The following is a 24,801-nucleotide window of genomic DNA, read 5'->3' as shown; positions in this document are numbered from 1 at the left end:
ACAGGCTGGATTTGAACCCAGGCCACTGCGGCAACAGCCTTGTACATGGGGTGCTTGCTCTGCCACTAAGCCACCGGTGCCCCTGAATTATCTTCTTAATGTGTGTTCATCCTTTTTCCTGATCAGAGTTGTAATCGTGACGAAAGAAATTCTTAGAGTTGTGACGTTTTCTTAGAATTTCCCCTTAAAGTTAAGACTTAATGTTCAGACTTAAAGTTAAGACTTAGAGTTTTGAATTAGAATAAAGACTCAAAGTTAAGACTTAAAGTTTAAACTTAAAGTTAAGACAAGGTTCTGGGAAAGACAAAAGTTCTTCACAGAGATCCTGAGGTGAAACCAGTCAGAGGAGAGAGGAGGAGGAGCAGGAGGAGCAGGAGGAGGACTTTAAGGAAAAAAGGTTGGAAAAACAAAGAGGTCAAAGAAATATTCTCCAAACACTGGACGACAGTGAGGAAATGAAACGCTACAGATCGTTGTTTGTGATTGATCTCATCAGAGAGATGCACATTTATCACCTGACAAAATAATGATGTAACACCAGAGATAAAATGATGATATAACTGATATGATCAATAGAAACACATCAGAAATTAGTTGAGTCTGTCTCAACCTTCATCAGCAGTGGGTGTTTTTCAAAGACACTACATCATTAACCCGCTGAAGGACTGTTCCAAAGTCAAGGATCCTTCCTTCCTCACGGGTCCTCCTTGACTTTGACAAACACCCAGTGATCACTTGACGGAGACACTTCCTGTCCACCGGATGTCCTGGGGCGTGTCTCTGACAACTCCTAACAACAGGGTCGACCACACCTCCTCAGCGAGGTCACAGTTTCTGTCTCTTCATCACTCAGAGAACTTTCCTGAATCATCCTGATCTCTGACCCTTTACTGATAATCTTCAGGCTGCGTTCAGAACTCTGAGACCGTTCTCACGTTTGAAATCACAACTCCTTCAGAAGGTTTTAACCAGGAGCTGAGTTCTCCTCAGACATCTCCTCCTCTCTGATGTTTAGGAGGCTTTAAACAGGAGCTGAGCTCTCCTCAGACGTCTCCTCCTCTCTTACACAAACTGATCTGTTAACTACAGTTAACTACTGCTCGATTTGTCTGCTCCGGACTCCCGTAGAAACACATTAACCTCTGCAGACATGCTCCCTGTGTAAATATTTACGACTCATTCTGAGGTAAAGAGAAGACAGCTGGTAAAAATCTGACTGAAGCTTTAGAGGAGAAAATGCTGTTCTATTTCATCTTTTCTGACCGCCAGAGGCGGTGCATAAGCACTCAATGACTCCGTCTCGCACATGTGCAGGTGGAGTGGTTATATTAACAAAGTCGCCTGTGACCCCTTGATGACCCCGGACAGGCTATATCTTCCAGTGTCAGAGGATCTGTTCCTTTTTTCTTCTAGCTGTTGCAGGTATACTACGGACATTGTATCAGCTTAATCTATTTTTTTTTTACACACTATAGCCCGCTGTAGCCAAAGCTAGTGTGTTAGCAGCTTGTCACCGGTAGCCTTGTGACTGTACGTTGTCGGTCGGAGCTGCGAGGTGCTCGCCCTCCAAGGGCTGCGGCAAACTGTCCTTCCAGAACACGGTGTGTGGCTGCCTCACTGGCATCGTGGACACCTTCGAATCATCATCATCCTATATGAGAGGTTGGTCACTCGGCTGGTTAGGTACCATATTCAATTCAATCAATCAATTACTCAATTTTATTTACAAAGCCCAATATCACAAATCACAATTTGCCTCACAGGGCTTTACAGCACACGACATCCCTCTGTCCTTATGACCCTCACAGCTGATCAGGAAAAACTCCCACAAAAAACCCTTTAACGGAAACCTCAGGAAGAGCAACTGAGGAGGGATCCCTCTTCCAGGACGGACAGACGTGCAATAGATGTCGTACAGAACAGACCAACATGATAAATTAACAGTAATCTGTATGACACAATGAGACAGAGAGAGAGAGAGAGAGAGAGACAGAGAGACAGATGCAGGACAGACGGTAATGACAGTATCTTACAACATTAATGAAAGTAATAATTTTATAATTATAGTTCTGGTTACTGTGGTACAATATGTTGAAAGTATGTATTAATATCTGGCAGTATACATATGTGACTATCCATATGTGTATTATAACAGTAGAAGTATGACTAATGATAACAGCAGCAGCAGGAGGCATCTGGCAGGACCACGGCAGCAGCACAACCACACACGTCACGCTGTCCAGGCACCGCTGTGATATGAGTTAATCTGAGAGACAGTGGAGCACAAAGGCTCCGGAGAAGAAGCCGAGTTACTGACATCCAGAATGGCCGAGTTAGCAAGATGCAGTAACAGGACATGAGAGAGAAGGAGAGAAGGTGCCCGGTGTATTATAGGGGGTTCTCCGACAGACTAGGCCTAAGTCAGCCTAACTAAGGGCTGGTACAGGGCAAGCCTGAGCCAGCCCTAACTATAAGCTTTATCAAAGAGGAAAGTCTTAAGTCTAGTCTTAAATGTGGAGACGGTGTCTGCATCCCGGACCGTAACAGGAAGATGATTCCACAGGAGAGGAGCCTGATAGCTAAAGGCTCTGGCTCCTGATCTACTTTTGGAGACTTTAGGGACCACGAGTAACCCTGCGTTCTCAGAGCGCAGTGTTCTGGTGGGATAACATGGCACTATGAGCTCTCTAAGATATGATGGAGCTTGACCATTTAGAGCTTTATAAGTTAACAGTAGGATTTTAAATTCAATTCTGGATTTTACAGGGAGCCAGTGCAGAGAAGCTAAAACAGGAGAAATATGATCTTGTTTCTTAGTTCCTGTTAGTACACGTGCTGCTGCATTCTGAATTAGCTGGAAAGTTTTTAAGGACTTACTAGAGCTACCTGATAATGGAGAGTTACAGTAATCCAGCCTAGAGGTAACAAAAGCATGGACCAATTTTTCTGCATCTTTTCGGGTCAGGATAGGCCTAATTTTCGCAATATTACGCTGATGAAAAAATCCAGTCTGTGAGGTTTGTTTTAAATGAGAATTAAAAGACAAATCTTGATCAAATATTACTCCGAGGTTTCTTACGGTAGTGGTAGAGGCCAGAGCAATGCCATCTAGAGAAACTATGTCATCAGATAAAGAGTCTCTGAGTTGTTTGGGGCCAAGAACAATAACTTCAGTTTTGTCTGAATTTAACATCAGGAAATTGGTGCTCATCCAGGTTTTTATGTCTTTAAGGCAATTATGAAGTTTAGTTAATTGATTACTTTCTTCTGGCTTCATAGATAAATACAACTGTGTATCATCTGCATAACAATGGAAATTTATAGAGTGATTTCTAATGATGTTACCTAAAGGAAGCATATATAGAGTAAATAGGATTGGTCCGAGCACAGAACCTTGCGGAACTCCAAAACAAACTTTAGTACGTAAGGATGATTCATTATGAACGTGAACAAACTCAAAAAGGATCAAATAAATAAGATTTAAACCAGCTCACTGCAGAACCTTTTAGGCCAATTAAGTGTTCCAGTCTCTGTAGCAGAATTTGATGGTCAATAGTGTCAAATGCTGCATTAAGATCTAATAAAACAAGAACAGACACGAGTCCTTTGTCCGAAGCAATCAGAAGGTCATTTGTAATTTTAACCAGTGCTGTCTCAGTGCTATGATGCACTCTAAATCCTGACTGAAATTCCTCAAAAGCTATATTGTTACTTTGTTGGTGACAGAAGTGTTTCCGCTCCCTCTCCCAGCATAGGTGTGCTCTGTTGTAGCTTGTTTACAGTTAGCACCAGCGTGTCTGCTAGAGCTAACTTATTTCATGTTGCGGCAACTTATAGTTGTACCTGTTTTGTTTAATAGTTTACAGGGGCAAGCTACCTTTGTTGATAATGACGACTTGTTGGTGATGGCAGTGTTTCCGCTCCTTCTCACAGCATAGATGTGTCTTGTTATATCTTGTTATATAATATTATATCAATCAATCAATTTTATTGATAAAGCCCAATATCACAAATCACAATTTGCCTTATCTGGGTTCGCAACAGTGCTTCCACTTAGGCTAACTTGATTTATTTTGAGCTAAGTGAATTATTGGTAACGACTCGGTCGTACCTAGGCTGTTTTTTAGTTACAGCAATACCTATTTGGAATTGACTTTGTTCTATAATTAGCAGCAGCGTTACCGCTTGAGCTAATTTACTTGCACCACTAAACATCTTTGGTTGTTCTGGTTTCTTGTTGCAACCTTTGTTGGTGAAGACAGTGTTTTCGCTCCCACTCCCAGCAGACGTTGTTCATTGTGTGTTGTTTTCATATTTGGCAGCCGCCATTTATGATGAACACTGATTTTTGTACCGCCTGCATGGCTCCTCTGCAGCCTGAGGACAGTCACTGACCTCAGCCCAAAGCTTGGCCCCAACCCAGCCTAGCCTAGGTCCAGAGGATGACATCCTCTTGACAGCAGCTTCAGCCACTGAATTTGGGGAATATGAGGCAGACATGGTCCCTCATGACATGGTCTCCCATGTCTCAGAAGCGGGCTCCCGTTCCTCAACCCACAGCTCAGGTGAGGGCTCAGAGAGTAGTTCCATGGGGGCCATCATTCGTGCGGGCCTGGCTCGTCTGCAGCTTGATGTACCACAAGCCCAGCTGCCTCTGGCAAGTGCTTTTTTTAGGCGTGGTCCAACCCCTGCCACCTTTACTGTGCCTCCTTCAGAGGAATACCTGAAGGAATTGCATGCATGTTGGAGTGATTCTAGAACTCTCTGTCATGCAACGTCTGATGGCCGAACCCTGGCAGCCATGCAAGATGCAGCCAAGTTTGGCCTTGGCCACATGCTGGCTATTGAGCCAACAGTGGCCACGCGTATTGTCTCTCCTGATGAAGCCCTTAGGCTGAATGCCAGGTGCCCTTCACCCCAGTGTCGCATCACAGATCACCTGCTGTCCAAGACCTATGACGCAGCAGATCGCATGGGCCGAATAGGTAACTCTATGTCACACCTTATACTCGCCCTCTCATTCTCCCTACAGGAGGCTATGCTGGACACTTCAGCTCATAATTTTAGTGATGCGTCCCTGCAGGCTTTTGCCCTTATGTCCAGGGAGCTGGGGCAGGTAATGTCCACACTGGTTCAGGCTCGTCGCCAAGTTTGGCTGGCTCAGTCACCCCTCACAAAGGCGTGCAGGAGGACCCGCCGCAGTGTTCCAGTGGAACCGGGGGAGTTGTTTGGGTCGGCTGCTCTGGAGGCACTAGAGCGGACGGTCCAAGCCAGACAGACCAGGCAGCAGCTCTCAGGTCTACACAGGAGTGTGCCTCCCCCCGCTAGACTGAGTCTTTAGCTGCCCTGCAGCACTGCTCTCAGTCACAGGATTATCCCGATGGCCACCAGAGCGCCCAGTGCAGCGACCTGCTCAACGAGCAGCCCAGGACTTTCAGGTCCCTGATTACCGGCCCTCCCGACAACCTAGGGCTTTGGAGGTTAACTAACGCCCCCCCAGGGCCTCCAGAGGCTGGGGGGCCAGGAACTGAGGCCCCGGGCAGGTCGTCGGCTGCTTTTCCCAGCAGCTCAGTTATTGGGCTGCTTACACCCCAAATCCCTGGGTGGTCTCCACCCTAGCCCAGGGGTACAAACTGCAGTTTCAACGCTGGCCCCCAGCCTTTGGCTGGGTCAAAGTGACCACCATAAGCGCCCGGCAAAAGCCCTAACCCTAAAATAGGAGCTGTCTGCTCTGCTGGTCAAGGGTGCCATCGAGCCAGTAGATCCCCTGTCACAGCCCGGGGATACTACTCAACATACTTTCTTGTGGAAAAGAAAGATGGCAGACTTCGCCCCGTCCTCGATCTAAGGGGACTCAACAGGTTCCTGAAGGTCATGCCTTTCCACATGCTCAGCACAGCAGAGGTTCTGCATGTGATTGCCAGAGCGGAGTGGTTTATGTTCATCGCCCTGAAAGATACCTATTTTCATGTCCCCATCATGCCTCACCACAGGCAATTCCTTCGTTTTGCCTTTCAAGGCCACCACTTTCAGCTCAGGGTGCTTCCTTTTGGCCTCTCCCTCTCCCCATGGGTGTTCACCAGATGTGTGGCTGCAGCCCTCTCGTCCCTGCAGTCACAGGGCATGAAAATCTTCCCATATCTGGATGACTGGCTGGTGTGTGCACCGTCCCAGTCTCAGGTTGCTCAGGGTACAGCTGTGCTTTTAGCCCACATGCCCTGGCTGGGTCTCACAGTGAACCCCAAGAAGAGCTGCCTTGTCCCCTCCCAGAGCACCACCTTCCTGGGTGTGGCTCTAGACACTGTCACCATGAAAGCATGTCCGTTTTCTGAGCGGGTGGACGACATCCTCTACCTCCTACCCCTTTTCCGAGGAGGTAAGTAATTGCCCTATATGCAGTTTCTGTGCCTCCTGGGCAAGTTGATGGTTGCCGCAACTGTGGTTCCCTTGGGCTTGCTGTCACTACGCCCCCTTCAAAGATGGCTGAACAGCTTTCATCTAGACGCCAAGTGGTACAGGCACAGGAAGATCAGGGTGTCGCGGTGATGCCTTCTTGCCTTTTCCCTGTGGTGGGAGAGAGTATTCATGTTGCAGGGCATGCCCATGGGCTCCGTTCTGCCCCATCGGAGACCGTCACGACCGATGCCTCCCTCTCAGGATGGGGCACAGTGTGGCAGAACAGAACAGCTCGAGGGCAGTGGTCTGCTCGAGTCCGCATGGACCATGTCAACATGCTAGAGCTACGGGCTGTACCCCTAACGCTCGAGCACTTTCTCCCATACTTGAGGGGGAGACATGTGCTTGTGCAGTGGGACAACATCACAACCGTCTCCCACATAAATCATCAAGGGGGCACCAGGTCTGCGCAGTTGCTGCAGGTGACCTGGGGCTTTTTAACTTGGGCAGCCCCCCGGCTAGCCAGTCTGAGAGCAATGTCTCTTGCAGGGAAGCAGAACAAGGTAGCAGACGTCCTCTCCCGCTGCAAGCCTTGCCCGAGGGAGTGGTGGATTCACCCGGAGGTCATCCGCAGCATCTGGGACCTCTTCAGCAGGGCAAAAGTGGATGTTTTTGCCTCAGAGGGGGACAACCCATTGTCCCCTGTGTTTCCCCTGGACAGAGGAGACCAGCTCTCTGGGGCAGGATGCCCTCGCACACGAGTGGCCAGAGGATCTCCTCTATGCCTTCCCGCTGATCCCTCTGATTATGGCAACACTTGAGAGGGTTCTTCAACAGGGCTGCTTCTGGTGGCCCCCTTTTGGCCGGGACGGACGTGGTTTCCTCTGCTGCACAGGTTGTGTTGCAGCTCACTATGGCGCCTCCCCGACAGGAAAAATCTCCTGTCTCAGCTAGGGGGACGGGTTTGGCATCCTGACCCTTGCCGCCTTCAACTGTGGGTTTGGCCTCTGCAGGGCCTGACCCACTGCTGAGTGAGTGTATGGACACCGTTCGTAATACTGTTCTGAACACCAGGGCACCGTCTACGTGGGCGCAGTATGAGAACAAGTGGCAGCTGTTCTCTGCTTGGTGTTCAAGCAGGGACGTGGACCCTGTGCACTGCTCTGTGCCTACCATTCTGGAGTTCTTACAATCTCTCCTGCATGGTGGTCGGTCCCCAACTACCCTGAAGGTGTACGTAGCCGCTATTTCTTCTCAACATGTGCGAGTCGATAACAACACGGTGGGGTGCCACAGGCTGGTGTCCCTCTTTTTGAAGGGGGCTCTGAGACTACGTCCCCCACAAATGCCAAGAGCTCCAGCATGGGATCTGTCCTTGGTGCTGGATGCTCTATGCTTGCCTCCTTTTGAGACACTGGCACAGACAGGACTGAGATGGTTGTCATTAAAGACTGCCTTGCTCCTCGCCATCTCTTCAGCAAAGCGTGTAGGGGAGCTTCATGCTTTGTCAGTCAGTGGTTCTTGTCTAAGATGTAACTCGGATGGCTCAGGGGTCACCTTATGGCCGAATACTGCATTCCTGCCTAAGGTTCTGTCAAGCTCGCACCTCAATCGGCCCATCCAGCTGGTGCAGTTTGACCCACCAGATGGGGAAGGGGATGACAACTTGGAGCGCTTAGACCCTGTGCTGGCTCTGAGAGCATAAGTGGATGGTACCGCTAGTATACACCTGTCAAACAAGCTTTTTGTATGTCATGATGGTCCTAAGAAAGGTTGTGCTCTCTCCAAACAGCCTTTATTTCACTGGATCATGGACTCCATTCCCTATGCATATAAGGCAGATGGTCACCCCCTGCCATCTGGGGTGCGGTGCCACTCTGTAAGGAGTGTATCCACATCATGGGCAGCCCTGAGAGGGGTGCCCCTGGAGGCCATATGTGCTGCGGCCTCATGGGCATTGCCGAGCACAGGTTCACCAGGTTCTATCAAGTGAATATTACCGCCCCTCACCCACTTGGCGTTGTCCTCCTACCAAGTTCCTCTGCTTCCACTCAATGAGTTACACTACCGCTCAAAAGTTTGGGATCACTTGGCAATTTTCTTGTTTCCCGTGGAAACACCTATGAAATTAATCTGAATAGGCAGTATGGCAAACGAACATGACATGCTGACATTGTCAGAGTTAGAAATAATGATTGTAATGGAAATGATGAATGTGTACTTCAAACTTTGCCTTCATCAAAAAAAATCACCTTTTGCAGCAATTACAGCCTGGCAGACCTTAGGCATTCTAGCTGTCAATTTTTCAAGGTAATCAGATGAGATTTCACCCCATGCTTCCTGGAGCATCTCCCACAAGATGGACTGGCTTGACGGAGTCTTCCTCCGTACCATACGGTCAAGCTGCTCCCACAACAGCTCAATGGGGTTCAGATCCGGAGACTGTGCTGGCCACTCCATTACAGTCAGAATTCTGGCTGACTGCTTACTCTTTAAATATTGCTGACACATTTTGGAGGTGTGTTTTGGGTCATTATCCTGTTGTAGGATGAAATTGGCCCCTATCAAGTGCTGTCCACAGGGTATGGCATGTCTTTGCAAAATCTTGTGATAGCCCTCCTTCCTCAAAGTTCCTTCCACTCTGTACAAATGTCCTATTTTACCACCTCCAAAGCACCCCCAGACCATCACGCTGCCTCCACCATGCTTGACTGATGGTATTAAGCACTGTTCTTGCATCTTTTCATTTGTTCTGTGTCTCACAAATGTTCTTCTGTTTGATCCGAAGACCACAAACTTGGACTCATCTGTCCACAACACCTTCTTCCAGTCATCCAGTGTCCAATGCCTGTGCTCTTTTGCCCATCTCAGTCTTTTCTTTTTATTTGCCAGTCTGAGATATGGCTTTTTCTTGGCAATTCTGCCATGAAGTCCAGCATCCTGAAGTCGCCTCTTCACTGTTGATACTGACACTGGTGTTTGATGGGTACTATTTAGTGCAGCTGCCAGTTGAGGACCTGTGAGCCGTCTTTGTCTTAAACTACTCACTCTCAGGTATTTGTCTTCTTGCACAGTTGTGCATCGGGCCTCCACTCCGTTTTCTGTCCTTGTTAGAGCCAGTTTGTGCTGCTCTCTTAAGGGAGTAGTTAACAGCATGGTAAGAGATTTTAAGTTTCCTACAATTTCTTGCATTGAATAGCCTTCCTTTCTGAGGACAACAATAGACTGACGGGTCTCTATAGGAAGTTCTTTCTTTCTGGCCATTTTGAGTCTCTCAACAAACAAACAACAGCTGATTCTTCAGATACTAAACCAACCTAAAGAATGCCATGTTCCCTTTTGTGCTCCCTTATTAGTACAATGGTTTTCAGCTGTGCAACACACCTGCAAAGGGGTTTTCTAATGATCAGTTAGCTTTATAAAATGATTAACTTGAATTAGCAGCCATACCAGGAGATTGATGCAGAGGACTGACAGTTGCTGATAATAGGCCTCTTTGCAAAAATGTAAATCATTCTTTCAAAATCATCTGATTAATTTTAATTGTTTGTGAAATGGATCAAAATGTTTGTGAAAGGGAAAAAAATGTTTGTCAATTGCATGAAAATGTGTTTTTCTTTGGAAAACAAAGAAATTTGCAAGTGATCCCAAACTTTTGAGCGGTAGTGTATGTACTTGGCTTTCCTCGTGACTCTGTTGGTATGGGTCATTCAGTGCTTATGCACCGCCTCTGGCAGTAAAAAAGGATGAAAAAGAACTAAAGTTACGGTTCTATGAATCCTGGATGAGCATTCAGTCATTCAGAATCCTTGTGGCTTCGTGAGAAGATTCTGCAAGAACAGATCCTCTGACGACACCGGAAGATATAGCCTGTCCGGTGTCAACAGGGGGTCACAGGTGACTTTGTTGGTATAACTACTCGACCTGCGCATTTGCAAGACGGAGTCATTCAGTGTTTATGTACCTCCTCTGGCGGTCATCCAGGATTCATAGAACCGTAGTTACATACATAACTTTAATTTTCTCTCAAAATAAAATGAATATATATGTAAAAACAAATATAAACAGACATCTGCACACATATGTATACACTTTTTAAATGTTGAACAAACCTTTCTTTGATTTGTTTTGCAGCCTGGAAAACAAACAGATAAAATATTTAATAATTATTTAGAATGATAAAATCAATGATTGAAAGTTTCCAAATAATTTTGCATTTATGAGTGTATTTTTGCTTGTGTTTGTTAATGTTTGTTGTTTTAACTTGAACTGATGATTTTGTCCTGTCGTACCTTAAGGAATTCTTCTTCGCTGGTGATGGTCAGTGTTTGATTTGCAAATTCGAGTAATTCTTCACACGACTGCAGAGCGAATGTTCCCGCCGAGAGCTGCTTCTGAAACATCAGACAGGAAGTCAGACAGCGACTGTTTGTCACATGAATAAAATCAAAACATTCATTATATTTCTTCTTTAAATTCATGTGAGAAAATAAAAATCTTTTTTTAAACATCAGGAAACTGACCTGAAGCTCCGCATCTTTCCTCTGCTTCTCCTCTTCAATGACACTGCGAAGCCACGCCCCTCTCTCTTCCAGGGCAGAGCTTAACTTTTCCAGCTCCGTCTCCAGCTCTGACATCACCTTACGTGACTCTTCCTGATTGGACAAAGTTCACTTTAATTATTTTATTTCTCTTATCGTAACTTTTCCTTTCTAAGCCCCTCCCCTCTGCTCCCTCTCAGCCAATCAGCTGCTGACCTGCAGGCCTGTCCGTGTGTTGTCAAGTGTTTCCAGGAAGTTTTGGAGCTCTTCATTCTTATTGGTCAACGTGCCAATGATCCTGCTCAGAGCTTCCTGTTTAACAACAAGAAAACAACAGTGTAATCAGAGTACTGCGGTATTTTTACAGTGTAATTAGAGTATTACAGTATTTTTTACAATGTAAAACGAGTACTGTGGTATTTATACAATGTAATCAGAGTACTGCGGGATTTGCACAGTGCAATCAGAGTACTGCGGCATTTTTACAGTGTAATCAGAGTACTGCAGTATTTCTACAGTGTTAACAGAGTACTGCGGTATTTATACAGTGTAAACAGAGTACTGCAGCATTTATACAGTGTAAACAGAGTACTGCAGCATTTATACAGTGTAAACAGAGTACTGCGGTATTTTTACAGTGTAATCAGATTACTGCTGTATTTTTACAGTGTAATCAGAGTATTGCTGTACTTTTAGTGTAATCAGAGTACTGTGGTATTTTTACAGTGTACTCAGAGTACTGCAGTATTTATACAATGTTAACAGAGTGCTGCAGTATTTATACAGTGTAATCAGATTACTGTTCTATTTTTACAGTGTAATCAGAGTACTGCAATAATTTTAGTGTAATTGGAGTACTGTGGTATTTTTACAGTGTAATCAGAGTACTGCGGTACTTTTTGTGTATTCGGAGTAATGTGGTATTTTTACAGTGTAATCCGAGTACTGCAGTATTTTGACAGTATAATCAGAGTATTACAGTATGTTTTACAATGTAATCAGAGTACTGCAGTATTTTCACAAGGTAATCAGAGTATTACAATATTTTTACAGTGTAATCAGAGTACTGCTGTATTTTTAGTCTAATCAGAGTTCTGTGGTATGTTTACAGTATAATCAGAGTATTACAGTCTTTTTTAACAGTGTAATCAGAGTACTGTGGTATTTTTACAGGGTACTGCAGTATTTTTACAGGGTAATCAGAGTATTACAATATTTTTTACAGTGTAATCTGAGTACTGCAGTATTTTTAGCGTAATCAGCGTATTACAGTATTTTTCAGGGACTGTTCATTACTTATGGGGGGCTGAGGAGAGACCGATGTTTTCAGCTGAGGGGCAGAGCTTCCAGATTTAAATGGAAGAGGGGTTTGGACCACATGATAAATAAAATGGATCATGAGTCTGTCATTGGCCTACCATTAGCCTACGGTTACCCTACTGTAATCAATCAATTTCAATACAATCAATTTTATTTATAAAGCCCAATATCACAAATCACAATTTGCCTCACAGGGCTTTACAGCATACGACATCCCTCTGTCCTTAGGACCCTCACAGCTGATCAGGAAAAACTCCCCAAAAAACCCTTTAACGGGGAAAAAACGGTAGAAACCTCAGGAAGAGCAACTGAGGAGGGATCCCTCTTCCAGGACGGACAGACGTGCAATAGATGTCGTACAGAACAGATCAGCATGATAAATTAACAGTAATCCACATGACACAATGAGACAGAGAGAGAGAGAGAGAGAGAGAGAGAGAGAGATGCAGGTAATGACAGTAGCTTACAACAACATTATTGAAAGTAATAATATTATAGTTATAGTTCTGGCTACTGTGGTACAATATGTTGAAAGTATGTATTAATATCTGGCAGTATACATGTGTGACAATAGTCATATGTGTATAATAACAGTAGAAGTATGACTAATGACTAATGATAACAGCAGCAGCAGGAGGCATCTGGCAGGACCACGGCAGCAGCACAACCACACACGTCACCTAATGTTAGTGTACTGTTACCCTACTGGTAGCATATTGTTAGTGTACTGTTACTCTACTGTATATGTACTGTTATCCTACTGTTACTGTACCGTTAGCATACTGTTAATAATAATAATAATAATAATAATAATAAACTTTATTTATAGAACACCTTTCATGCACGAATGCAGCCCAAAGTGCTTGAACAAAGCAATATCAGAAACAACAAAACAACAACAGTTAAAAACAACACATCAATTTAAACAACATCAACAAAACAAAAACAGTAGTATAAAAACAAAAAGCAGCTTCACCGGTTCTCTTGTGGGACACCTTGGGAACAACTAAAAGACAGGCAGTGGAGGATCTGAGAGTTCTTGTTGAGGCATAAGAAAAAAGGTAATTGCTGATATAAAACGGTGCTAAATTATTTAAGGCCTTATAAGTGAGTAACAGAACTTTAAAATCAGTCCGAAAAAAAAAACAGGAAACCAGTGCAATGATGCAAGCTGAGGACTAATGTGATCTCTTTTTTTGTATTTGTTAAAATCCTGGCTGCAGCATTCTGAATAACTTGTAGTTTCTTCAGTGACTTTCTAGGGAGACCAGTAAAAAGGGAACTGCAGTTGTCCAAACAGCTAGTGATAAAAGCATGTACAAGTATTTCAGCATCATCCTGAGTTAAAAAAGGTCTAATTTTGGCAATGTTTCTAAGGTAAAAAATGATGTTTTTGCAACTCTGTTAAAATGGCAAATAAAATTAAGATCAGAGTCTAAAATCACTCCTAGGCTTGTAACGTGATTTAATCTGCTGGAACAGACTGCCAAACTTTGACTGAAGTTTCTGCCTTTCTTCTAGTGGACCAACAAGTAAAATCTCTGTTTTCTGCTCGTTTAACTTTAAAAAAAAATGTGTTCATCCAGGTGTTAATATCTGTAAGACAGGAAAAAAGACTGTTTAACACACTAGGGTCTCCTGATGAAACAGAGATATATAATTGCATATCATCTGCATAACAATGGTAATGTACATTATGAAGACTAATTATTTTACCTAGAGGGAGCATATATAAAGAAAAGAGGATCGGACCAAGGATCCTCCCCTGAGGTACACCATACTCAACATCAAATGTCTGTGATACATAATCACCTAGGCTAACAAAGAATTTCCTGTCAGACAAGTAAGAACAAAACCAGTCAAGCACAGCACCAGAAAGACCCATCTATTTCTCAAGTCGATAAATTAATATGGAATGATCAACGGTATCAAACGCAGCACTCAAGTCAAGTACAAGGAGGACAGCAACGTTATTCGAGTCAGCCGCGATTCTGAGGTCATTAACTACTTTTAATAAGGCAGTTTCTGTACTGTGGTTAGTGCGATAGCCAGATTGAAATTTATCCAATAAATTATTAGTGTTAAGATGATTAAATAGTTGATTAAAAACAATTTTCTCTAACAGTTTACCGATAAAAGGGAGATTTGAAATAGACCTGTAATTGGCTAAGTCACTAGTGTCGAGATCAGGTTTCTTGAGCAAAGGTTTCACCATGGCTGTTTTAAAAGCAGCAGGGAAAATACCAGACTGTAGAGAAGTGTTGACGATTTTGGTAGTGTCATTAGAAAGGCGCAAGAGACTGGATTTAAAAAGTTTAGTTTGAATAGGGTCTAGTAAGCATGTGGATGACTTCATTTTGGTTATATTGGCACTAATTTCACTATCTGTGACTAAATTAAAAGATGTCATAGATGGAGGCTCGCTAACAGGTAGATCGCAGATGGTTGTTGAATGTGTGACTAAAATACTGGACCTAATGGTATAAATTTTTCCTTTAAAAAATAGTGCAAATTCTTGACATTTACTTTCTGAGTTTTGATCATTTAGGCAAGGCATCGGTGTTGGATTTAAAAGAGAGTTGATCGTGGAAAAAAGGACTTTAGAGTTGTGTCTCATTCATTCATCTTCTAACCGCTTCATCCTCTTGAGGGTCACGGGGGGGCTGGAGCCTATCCCAGCTGACATCAGGCGAGAGGCAGGGTTCACCCTGGACAGGTCACCAGACTATCACAGGGCTGACACATAGAGACAGACAACCATTCACACTCACATTCACACCTACGGACAATTTAGAGTCACCAATTAACCTGCATGTCTTTGGACTGTGGGAGGAAGCTGGAGCACCTGGAGGAAACCCATGCTGACACAGGGAGAACATGTCAGAGCACCTGGAGGAAACCCACACTGACACAGGGAGAACATGTCAGAGCACCTGGAGGAAACCCACGCTGACACAGGGAGAACATGTCAGAGCACCTGGAGGAAACCCACGCTGACACAGGGAGAACATGTCAGAGCACCTGGAGGAAACCCACGCTGACACAGGGAGAACATGTGGGAGCACCTGGAGGAAACCCACGCTGACACAGGGAGAACATGTGGGAGTACCTGGAGGAAACCCACGCTGACACAGGGAGAACATGTCGGAGTACCTGGAGGAAACCCACACTGACACAGGGAGAACATGTCAGAGCACCTGGAGGAAACCCACGCTGACACGGGGAGAACATGCAAATTCCGCACAGAAGGGCTCCCACACCCGGGATCAAACCAGCAACCCTCTTGCTGTGAGGCGACAGTGCTAACCACCCCACCACTGTACCATCCCTAAATACCAATATGGTATTTAAGGATGTCAAAGTGAACATTTAGTTTACTTTTCCTCCATTGTCTCTCAGATCTACGACAGTTTCTTTTAAACTGGCAAATAGCATCAGTTTTCCATGGTAGCTTATGGGTTATTTGTCTTTTTTAATTCTTGGAGGAACACCAATGTCTAAAGTGGATCTTAATTTTTTGCTGCCAGCTCTGGGGAGCTCGGTTCATTTAGTGAAACATGAATTCCAAGCAGAGCATGATAGCCCATCTTCGGAAACTGAGCCGCAATGCAGTTTTCCAACATGATAATGACCCAAAATACACCTAGTAGAAGACAACTGCCTTGCTGAGGAAGCTGAAGGTGAAGGTGATGGACTGGCCAAGTATGTATCCAGTCCTAAACTCACCTGTGCACCTGTGGGCCATCCTCAAGCTGAAGGTGGAGGAGCACAAGGTGTCTACACATCCATCTGCTCCATGATGTCATCATGGAGGAGTGGGAGAGGATTCCTGAAGCAACCTGTGAGCTCTGGTGAACTCCATGCCCAAAGGGTTAAGACAGTGCTAGATAATAATGGTTGGCGCACAAACTACTGACACTTCAGGCACAGTTTGGACATGCTCACTCTGGGATGTACTCACTTATGTTGCCAGCTGTTTAGATGTTGATGGCTGTGTTTTGAGTAATTTTCAGAGGAAGGTAAATCTATACCACTATACAAGCTGTACACTGACTACTTTAAGTTATATCAATGTGTCACTTCTATAGTGTTGTCCCATGAAAAGATATAATGAAATATTTGCAGAAATGGGAGGGGTGTACTCACTTATGTGAGATACTGTATATGTATGGCTTTGCACTTTAGCAAACTTGTTTATTGACTATGATTAAGTTTCAGGGTTCACATGGTTATGAAAAGCCTGGAAAAGTCATGAAATCAAACAGTTTTCCAGGTCTGTAAATGGTTTGGAATTATGTGAATATTTTGGAAAAGTTTTGAATTAGTAATGTTCCGATCTGATATCAAAGATAACAGATATAAGACAAGCTGCATGAACTTGGACCCAACACTTGTCAAAAATCAGTAGATGAATTTAACATGAATATACTAATCATAAATTTATATATTTTTATCTTTTTAATATCTTCTAATATGTGATCTGGGACCACACACTTCCTCTGGATGTAATTATAAAATGTAAACATAATTTTTCTCACAGTATAGTCAGATCAAAGAGTCTAAACAGCTGTTAGAAGACTCCAGAATACAGGAAATGACATCATCTTTGTTAAAACATGTTGACCTATAGTCACTGTGTGGGTTTTGTTAAACTATTTAAATTAGGTCATGGAAATGGGTCAAAATATTATGGTAAGGTCTTGAAAATGTATTGTTAAAAATGTGTGGGAACCCTGTTTAAGGCTGTTAGTCAATAGACGTTTAACAAATGGTGATGGTTTAGTGTTGAAACATGCCTCTTTCTACCAGTCTACACCCTGCTTTTATTAAAACATTTGTTTTATTACATTCCAGATCGCTGTCCTATGTTACATATAAAATCACCACATGAAAGCAATCTGTGCATTATTATCATAGAGCTGGTTTATTTTAAGTGTAATATCACATAATAGACATGGTCTGTATATAACAGAAAATTATATTAGTCTACATTGATCCTCATTCCATACTTAAAAGTCCCATACTTAAAGTTTATATACATAAAATATACATACTTATATTTTCCAGTGGAGTACATTAATCAACATCACTAATGAAAGCATAACTTGTGCAACTTAGCTCTAGAGTCCTAAAACTTTGCATTTGAAAGGTCTGCCATTTGATCAATGCAAATGTGATTTCTACACATTTAAAGTCAATAAAATATATTTTATTGTCTAACTCACGCAGCTCTTTCCTTTATGTCCAGAGGCCCATGGTCTGCCTGGTACACATTCAGTGCGTTCTGAAGGGAGTAGGGGTTCAGGCACACAGGTTCAAGGCCTGGATGAAGGGTCATGCACCTCGGCTCCTCGGGCAGCTCTCCACATCTATTCTGAACCTGTTGGCATATGTGATATGTGCTGTTTTAGTGCTAGATATCTAGTACTCTACTGGTTGTGTATTCATATATGTGTTATTGACTTACTGCATTCAATTCTTTGCAGCAAACATTCTGCTCCTCCGTGGGCATCGTAATGCATTCCTCACAGGTGCACCTGTGTAAGGACAGTCTCATTCACAGTGTGACTAAGCTGAATTTTAATAGATGTGAATTCTGTGTGATGAACAATCATACAGTTACCTGAGCAGATGACAGGATAGTCTGATACTAAGGTTGTGTGTTGCCATGACAGGAAGCAATCCTCATAAAAAGTTAAAAGACCTGCAGATATGCGTAGGCCTAATAATACATGAGCTAAATTTTTACTTTAGTCTAATATTGATGATGGAGGGGCCTCATATTCATTAACATGCCAAAAATATTACATGATGCCTGCTAGATTGATGCTTGGCTGTCGAGGCTAGGCTAAGCTAAGCTAAGCACAGTGTGCTAAAGTGACAGAAGACGTTTTATTCCATAGCCTAGCTTAATTAAGCTATCGTTGGGTTATAATAGACAGTTACACACATTGCTATTTATAATTGGGAGAAATAAAATTACCACTCTGTTGCAGACTGAGAGGGCCGAGGTCCACTCTCATGGGGGTCAGTGTCCTCTGGCTCAGAGCTGCATTCTGGCTCTGGTGGCTCAAACATGTCAGGCTGCGGTTGCAGAACAAAGTTCGGAGATGCGTCCATTTTCCTGGTAGCGGTGGTGACTTTGATTGACAGGTGACACTTGGAAGGGGGCGGGGTTTTCGCGCATTCGGCGGACACGCCCACAGCGTTTGAGAGCAGACACAGAGGCTGATTTTTACACAACTTTGAAGCCTAATTTCATATATTTGCCGATTCTTTTAATCGTTCAAATTTGACAGGGTAGCTTACAACACCTTTTTCTGTGGTATGTCAAACTCAGATGACATATTTATTCTCACTTTACATGGACTTTAAAATCAAATACTAGATCATCAACAGCACAGGCATTGGATATCAAAAAATCTTCTCCTGGCCTTGTCATCAAGTCGTCTTTTCACAAGTCTCATTGAACTAAGTTGATACAGACATGGTGACATTAAAAAACACACAGAAATGGTCAGAAAAAGGAACACGAGTGATATCAGAAATATCTATTTCGATACCTTTTGTGAGGACCAAGTCTAGTGTATTTCCATGATTGTGGGTAGCCCCCTTGACATGCTGCACCAGACCAAAGCTAGCCAGAAGATCTAAAAATTCCATGGCATATAAATCAGCGGTATTATTAATATGACAGTTAAAATCCCCAAGTAAAATAATCTTGTCATAACTGGCAGGGCCGTCGCAACCGGACAGGCAAACTAGGCAACTGCCTAGGGCCCCGAGCTGCTAGGGGCCCCCCAGAGACGGCTGACATTGGTCCATATCAATGACAATATGAATGGAACCCCTATAGACACTGCAGCAACGACAACACGTCGGAATCCCCCCTAACGCCCCACTTGCTGCTGCTTGTGAGTGGCTAGAGGGGTCCTCCAGGGAATGCTGACATTTGGTCTGTAATCAACGACACAATTTGAAACCCCCTTAGACAACAACACGACAACACATTGGAGACCTCCCTAATGGGGCCCCTACAGCTGACTGAGCTGACTTGCCGCTGCTGGTGCTGTGTGGCTGCGGCAAAATGAAGCAAACGTATCCCTCAGGATATGCTAAAAGAAAAAAAAAGCAAGAGGAGGATGAAAAGAAAAAACGACACAGTGGTAAGTGAGAGTGTGTTACAAATAGTTATTGCCACATGCCACTTTGTCCCAGTCCCACCAAGCATCAGAAAAGTTTAATGTTCAATGCACAACATGACGACAACAACAATAACAGCTAGCTAACATTAGTTAGACAGTGAGTGAACCAGCTTGAAGCTTCTAAACTCTTGAGACATATCTGTGTGTTTGTTTGAACAGAAGAGGTGTATTATATGACATTAGCTGTGTTGTCATGGTTGTGAACACAGATCACTGTACCTGCAATAAGTCAGTGCCAACAACAATGTTAATTTCTCCCATTAGTAATGCATTTGTTGTCAGATGCTAACATTAATGAAACCAACATCAATTCTGGTGTCAGTAGAACATCGTATTCTGTCCAAACTGTAACTAATTTGTATTTAGAAGAGGAAGATATTATGTTAACATGAAGCATTGAAGTTGTTACTGTTGTTCATTAATTATTTCATACAGATCTTAAATGTTGAGTGTTTGTGAAGCACATACACACAGTTCTGTACTTGCATGAAAATATTAAAGCAAATTCCCCAAATATAAAGCAAACTCCCCAAATATAATTGAGCTCTTCTTTTTGTTCTCAAGGTGCTTTGCTGAAATATTTTGCTCCACAACAACAGCAGCTCTACAGTTGCCTCAACAGATGAAGGTAGGAGGAAGTTATTCTAAGTTCACAGTGACTTAAGAAATAAGAATAACTAAGAATAAGAATAACTTCATTGAGCCTCAGAGGGATCTGCTCTCCAGTTTAAATCTGTCATGAGATTATTTAATTTAAAATGACTACACAAATATTTGTCTTACACAATAAGTTATTGTATTTATTTTTGTATTTTGTTGTTATTGTTTTCTTTGAAAGGAAGCGTGTGTTTTTGTTATTTAAATAATGTAAAGCAATTTTGCTTTGTTTTTACATTTTTCTATAAATAAAGGATTTGTTATGAATGCTTCATGTCTTCTCAGTGTCAGAGACGGGTGCTGGCGGGGCGGGGGGGGGCCCAAGGTGCCTCTTGCCTAGGGCCCCCAGAGGGTCTTGAAACAGCCCTGATAACTGGTGAGAGCAATAGACATGAAATCAGAAAACTCAGATAAGAAGTTGGAGTTGTATTTAGGAGGTCAATAAATAGTTAGTATAGACTGCTGAGTCTTAATAACTGAGGCTAAGTATTCAAAACTTGAAAATTAACCAAAGTTACTTCTTGAGCAGGTGAAATTGTTAGAGAAGATACTGGCCACTCCTCCTCTTTTATCTTGACGACTCGAGTATAGAAAGCCATAATTTGGGGGAGATGATTCCAATAATATGGCAGAAGCAGTTGAAGAGAGCCAACATTCAGTTAAGAATAAAAAAACTGAGACTATGTTGGGAAATAAAATCGTTAATATAAAAGCTCTTATCAGAGAGGGATCTGATATTCAGAAGTACTAACTTTATTAGTTCAGGTTTTGGTTTTGGGCAGACAGGGATTGATTGAGTTTTAATTTTCACTAGGTAGCGAGGGTCAGATCTCCTGCGCATTTGGCAGGATCTAAAAGACTCGTAAGAAAGTGACCATGCATTCAAGAGGCCAATTTGTCTTGATGTGCTGAGGGGGTTAGAATTAGGGGTGGAGTTGGCTGAAATAAATAACAAATTGGCATTAGGGGCCCATGGGGGGGCAGTGGTGAGTGAAAGAGGAGTTTGCCACAGGTGGCAGGGAGGAAGAAGTCTGGAAGGGGGTGTGTGATGTAAACAACAGTCAGTCACGTGCAGCGCGTGTGGCAGTTTGTACAGTATGCTGTACAGCATGATGCAAATTAGCAGCTAGCATCCTACTGCCCAGCTGTTTTGGGTGTACTCCGTCCGGCTTGTAGAATGAATAGCGATTCCAGAATAGGTTAAAATTGTCAATATAGGCGAAGTCAAAGTCTCTGCAGGTGGAATACAGCCAGGTATGGAGGCTGCGGATTCAGGTGAACCACTCATCTCCACGAGCCAATGTTGGAAACGGGCCAGATATGAACACTGATTTATCTGTGGCGCATCCTACATGGACAATAATTTTAGTGACTGTGGAGGGCAGGGAGCGCAAAAGCTCTGGGAGTTCATTTAAGATGACAGGCACAGTAGATCCGGGAAGGCAGTGAGTGACTGTCTTGAGGAAGCGGACTTGCCTGATGATGGAGTCCCCCACAATTAAGGTGGTTGGTGGGAAGAGGGGGCGAGGAGGTGCTGGTTGGGCCCCTACAGTTACCCTACCATTAGCGTACGTACGTTAGCGTATTGTTACCCTGCTGTAAACGTACCATTACCCTACTGTTGGCCTACTGTTAGTGTACTGTTACCCTACTGTTAGTATACTGTTAGCCTACCATTAGCGTACTGTTAGGGCTCATTTATGCTCAACGTTAAACACGGATCCGCATACGGACAGAGCCTTCTCTCCATGCCCTATCAATATCTCCTCTACAGTCGCCATGTTTGTTTTTGAGTTTGTTGTTGTCATAAACTTTTGACGCTGGGCTGCCTCCTGGTGGATATATTGGTTAACATCCATGCCATCATAAAGGGCACACGGAAGTATGTGGGCAGTGACTGTAACATCGTTTGAAACGGACATATACATTTTCGTACGTAAAGGGAGCATAAATGAGCCCTTACCCTACTGTTAGCCTACCGTTAGGGTATTGTTACTAGGGATGGGTCACGATTTTTGATTTTTGATTAGTCGTTTTATTTTTGAAAAATCGATTTTTTAATGCGACTATTACTATCCCCCCCCCCTACCCCCTTTATTTGACATGCAATTCAGCTCCTAACTGCACGAGGGCAGTCTAGGATTGCTACAGTGGTGTGAGATGCTCTTCTACAAACAGGAGAAACATGCAGAGACTACTACTTCGTGAGGAATGTATGCAGTCATTCGGGCTTTCATAGTTGAGCGCACTTCCGCGTTGTAGTTTCCTGTAAAAATGTCCGTGAAAAATCCCTGCGATGTCAAAAATACATGCCGAGCAGTCACTGGTGTGCGCGCACAGGGCTTGCGGACGTACGCTTTGAGTCCGCGCGGACCTCCGTGGAGTATGTTCCGCCCGAGTATGTTCGGGCCTTTAAAGATGAATGATGAATGGATCTCTGTGTGCGTGGCTCGGGGGGGAGGGGGGGATTATTCGAAAAATTGTCAAATACTTGCCATGATTTTCGAATAGTGTTTTTGCTTGTGTTGCCCATCCCTAATTGTTACCTTACCGTTAGCATACCATTACCCTACTGTTACCCTACTGTTAGCGTACTGTTATCCTACTCTTAGGCCCAATCCCAATACCCCCCCCTTGCCCACTACCCCTTGGCCCTCGAAATGAAGCAACGAGGGTTAGGGGTTGAAATCTTTCCCTAGTAACTGGGACACCACTCACTACGTCACCGCGTCAGTTACGTTCACGCATACGTAAATATTCTAAACATTAAGCTGCGAGCCATCTACATTTCCAACCGGCATCTACAATGGAGTCTCCCGTTGAGTTCATCTTACCGATCACATTTGCATTTTTCATCAGGCTTTGATGAACAACAGACGACAGGGGACTTCTGCTAGCTAGATAGCTAGCTAACCAGCTAACATTACGATGCAGCATAGTTATACTAGCTGGCGTGTTATCCTAATGTGAAAAATCCGATAATTTTGCAGAACAGGATAGATGACAGATGCCAGATAGTGCGAGCTAGCTAGCTAGCTAACAAGCAACCTGACGACGGTAACGTTAGCCATGTATGAACTTTTTCCCCCGTCTCTGGCTCGGTGGTAGCCATGGCGACGTCTATCTCTTGCTGGTAAGTCAGCCTTGTTATGCCCCCTACACCTACACGCAAAAAGGAATTGGGACACCACTACCCCTCGAGGGAACACGCAAATGTAGGGGTAGGGCTAAGGGGGGGTATTGGGACGGGCCCTTAGCCTACCATTAGCGTATTTTTACCCCACTGTAAACGTACTGCTACCCTACTGTTGGCGTACCGCTACCCTACTGTTAGTGTACAGTTATCCTCGCGTTACTGTTAGCTTACCATTAGCCTATTGTTACCACTGAGAGACACCGGTTGCGTTTCAGGGTTAGAGATCTTCTCATGATTCACAGCAGGTTTGAAGGCAGCTAGTGGATCTCTGTCACATTGCAAATCTGACAAACAGTTGACGCAAGGATTTTAAACAGACGCAGCTGTTCAGCAGAAACGATGATGATGAACTCTATGATGATATGATGATAACCCTAACCCACACCTACCACTCATATGTCTCCAGTTAATTCAGAGGCCACGACCACCAGTTTGTCTGAAACGCCACGGGTGTCACAATTTCATCACAGCTGATTAAAGCCCAAAGGAGCTGATAAATCTCTGTGTCATGTGACCCCACTGTGAACACTGACTGTGACCTTCAGGTCAGACGGGGTTACCGCGGGGTTAACGAGATGTTACCGAGGCGTGATGGGATGAATCGGTGACCGCAGTAACTGGAGCAGAATAATCACCATGGTGACAGTGAGGACCGAGGTCAACGACCTCCAGTGACAAAATTAAGATACAGGGTGCTGAGCACATCAGATCTTCATCATCATCATTCTGTAAGAGTACACTCGCTGATACTGTGATTGTAATCTAATTACATCCAGAAGCTCCTGATTCTCAGTGTTCTAGATTACATCAGTACAGTTACACTCAGGATCACAGAGTAATTGAGTATCAGAGTAACTGAGGATTAGACGTCCATTCAAAACGACTCAACCTGACAGCTAACAGCTAATCCTCTCTCTCTCTCTCTCTCTCTCTCCTCCATGTGTTGTCTATGTGTCTCGCCCTCACAGGACAGTTAGCTAAATGCTAACGGTGTTAGCAGCAGATTAGCTTCAGTTATTGATCAACGATCGATCAGTCTCACCTTCTGAGTGTCCATCAGCTGAGCTGGAGGAGGAGCAGACAGGAAGTCACTGACGTCACTGCTTCATTTCCTGTCTGCACCTTCACAGTAAGAGCCCCCCCCCCCCCCCCCAGCACAAACTAAGAATCTGAAATGATTTTTTTTTATGTCTTTTACAGCTGAAAATAAAAATGATGAAAAAATAATGTCACACAAATAAAAACCAACGGGGCGGGGGGTGGGGGGTTCCAGGGTTTTTAGTAGTAGTTTTAATGTTTCATCTTTCTGAACTCTCCTGTCTGTCTTCATCCTTCCTCCTCTTCTTCACCTGAACCCCCCGCCAAGATGTTTCATCTGTGGACGTGAAATCAAACCTGACTGTTCTGGTCTGGAAGTAACGGCGCCGGTGGTGTCAGTATAAACACAATGTTTTATTCGGAGTCAAAATCGACTGAAATAAATTCA

At 43.8% G+C, this 24,801-nt stretch overlaps 1 protein-coding gene across 1 annotated transcript in view; it reads right to left on the bottom strand.

Moving 5' to 3' along the window:
• The window catches only part of fsd1l (fibronectin type III and SPRY domain containing 1-like), a 44,685-nt gene extending 20,255 nt beyond the window's left edge, over positions 1–24,430 (bottom strand). Inside the window, exons 1-5 of the mRNA XM_049604841.1 lie at positions 24,358–24,430; positions 11,154–11,249; positions 10,920–11,051; positions 10,689–10,790; positions 10,509–10,531 (exon numbers count right to left, since the gene is read on the bottom strand). Of these exons, the coding sequence (XP_049460798.1) occupies positions 10,509–10,531; positions 10,689–10,790; positions 10,920–11,051; positions 11,154–11,249; positions 24,358–24,372 (368 nt within the window). The 5' untranslated portion in view covers positions 24,373–24,430. The remainder of the gene's footprint in view (positions 1–10,508; positions 10,532–10,688; positions 10,791–10,919; positions 11,052–11,153; positions 11,250–24,357) is intronic.
• Positions 24,431–24,801: the final 371 nt, after the last annotated feature.

This window comes from Epinephelus fuscoguttatus, linkage group LG18 (genome assembly GCF_011397635.1).
Source record: "Epinephelus fuscoguttatus linkage group LG18, E.fuscoguttatus.final_Chr_v1".
Lineage (NCBI taxonomy): Eukaryota > Metazoa > Chordata > Actinopteri > Perciformes > Serranidae > Epinephelus > Epinephelus fuscoguttatus.
The sequence above is the reverse complement of the archived record's forward strand: the minus strand, read 5'-3'. Positions and strand labels throughout refer to the sequence as shown.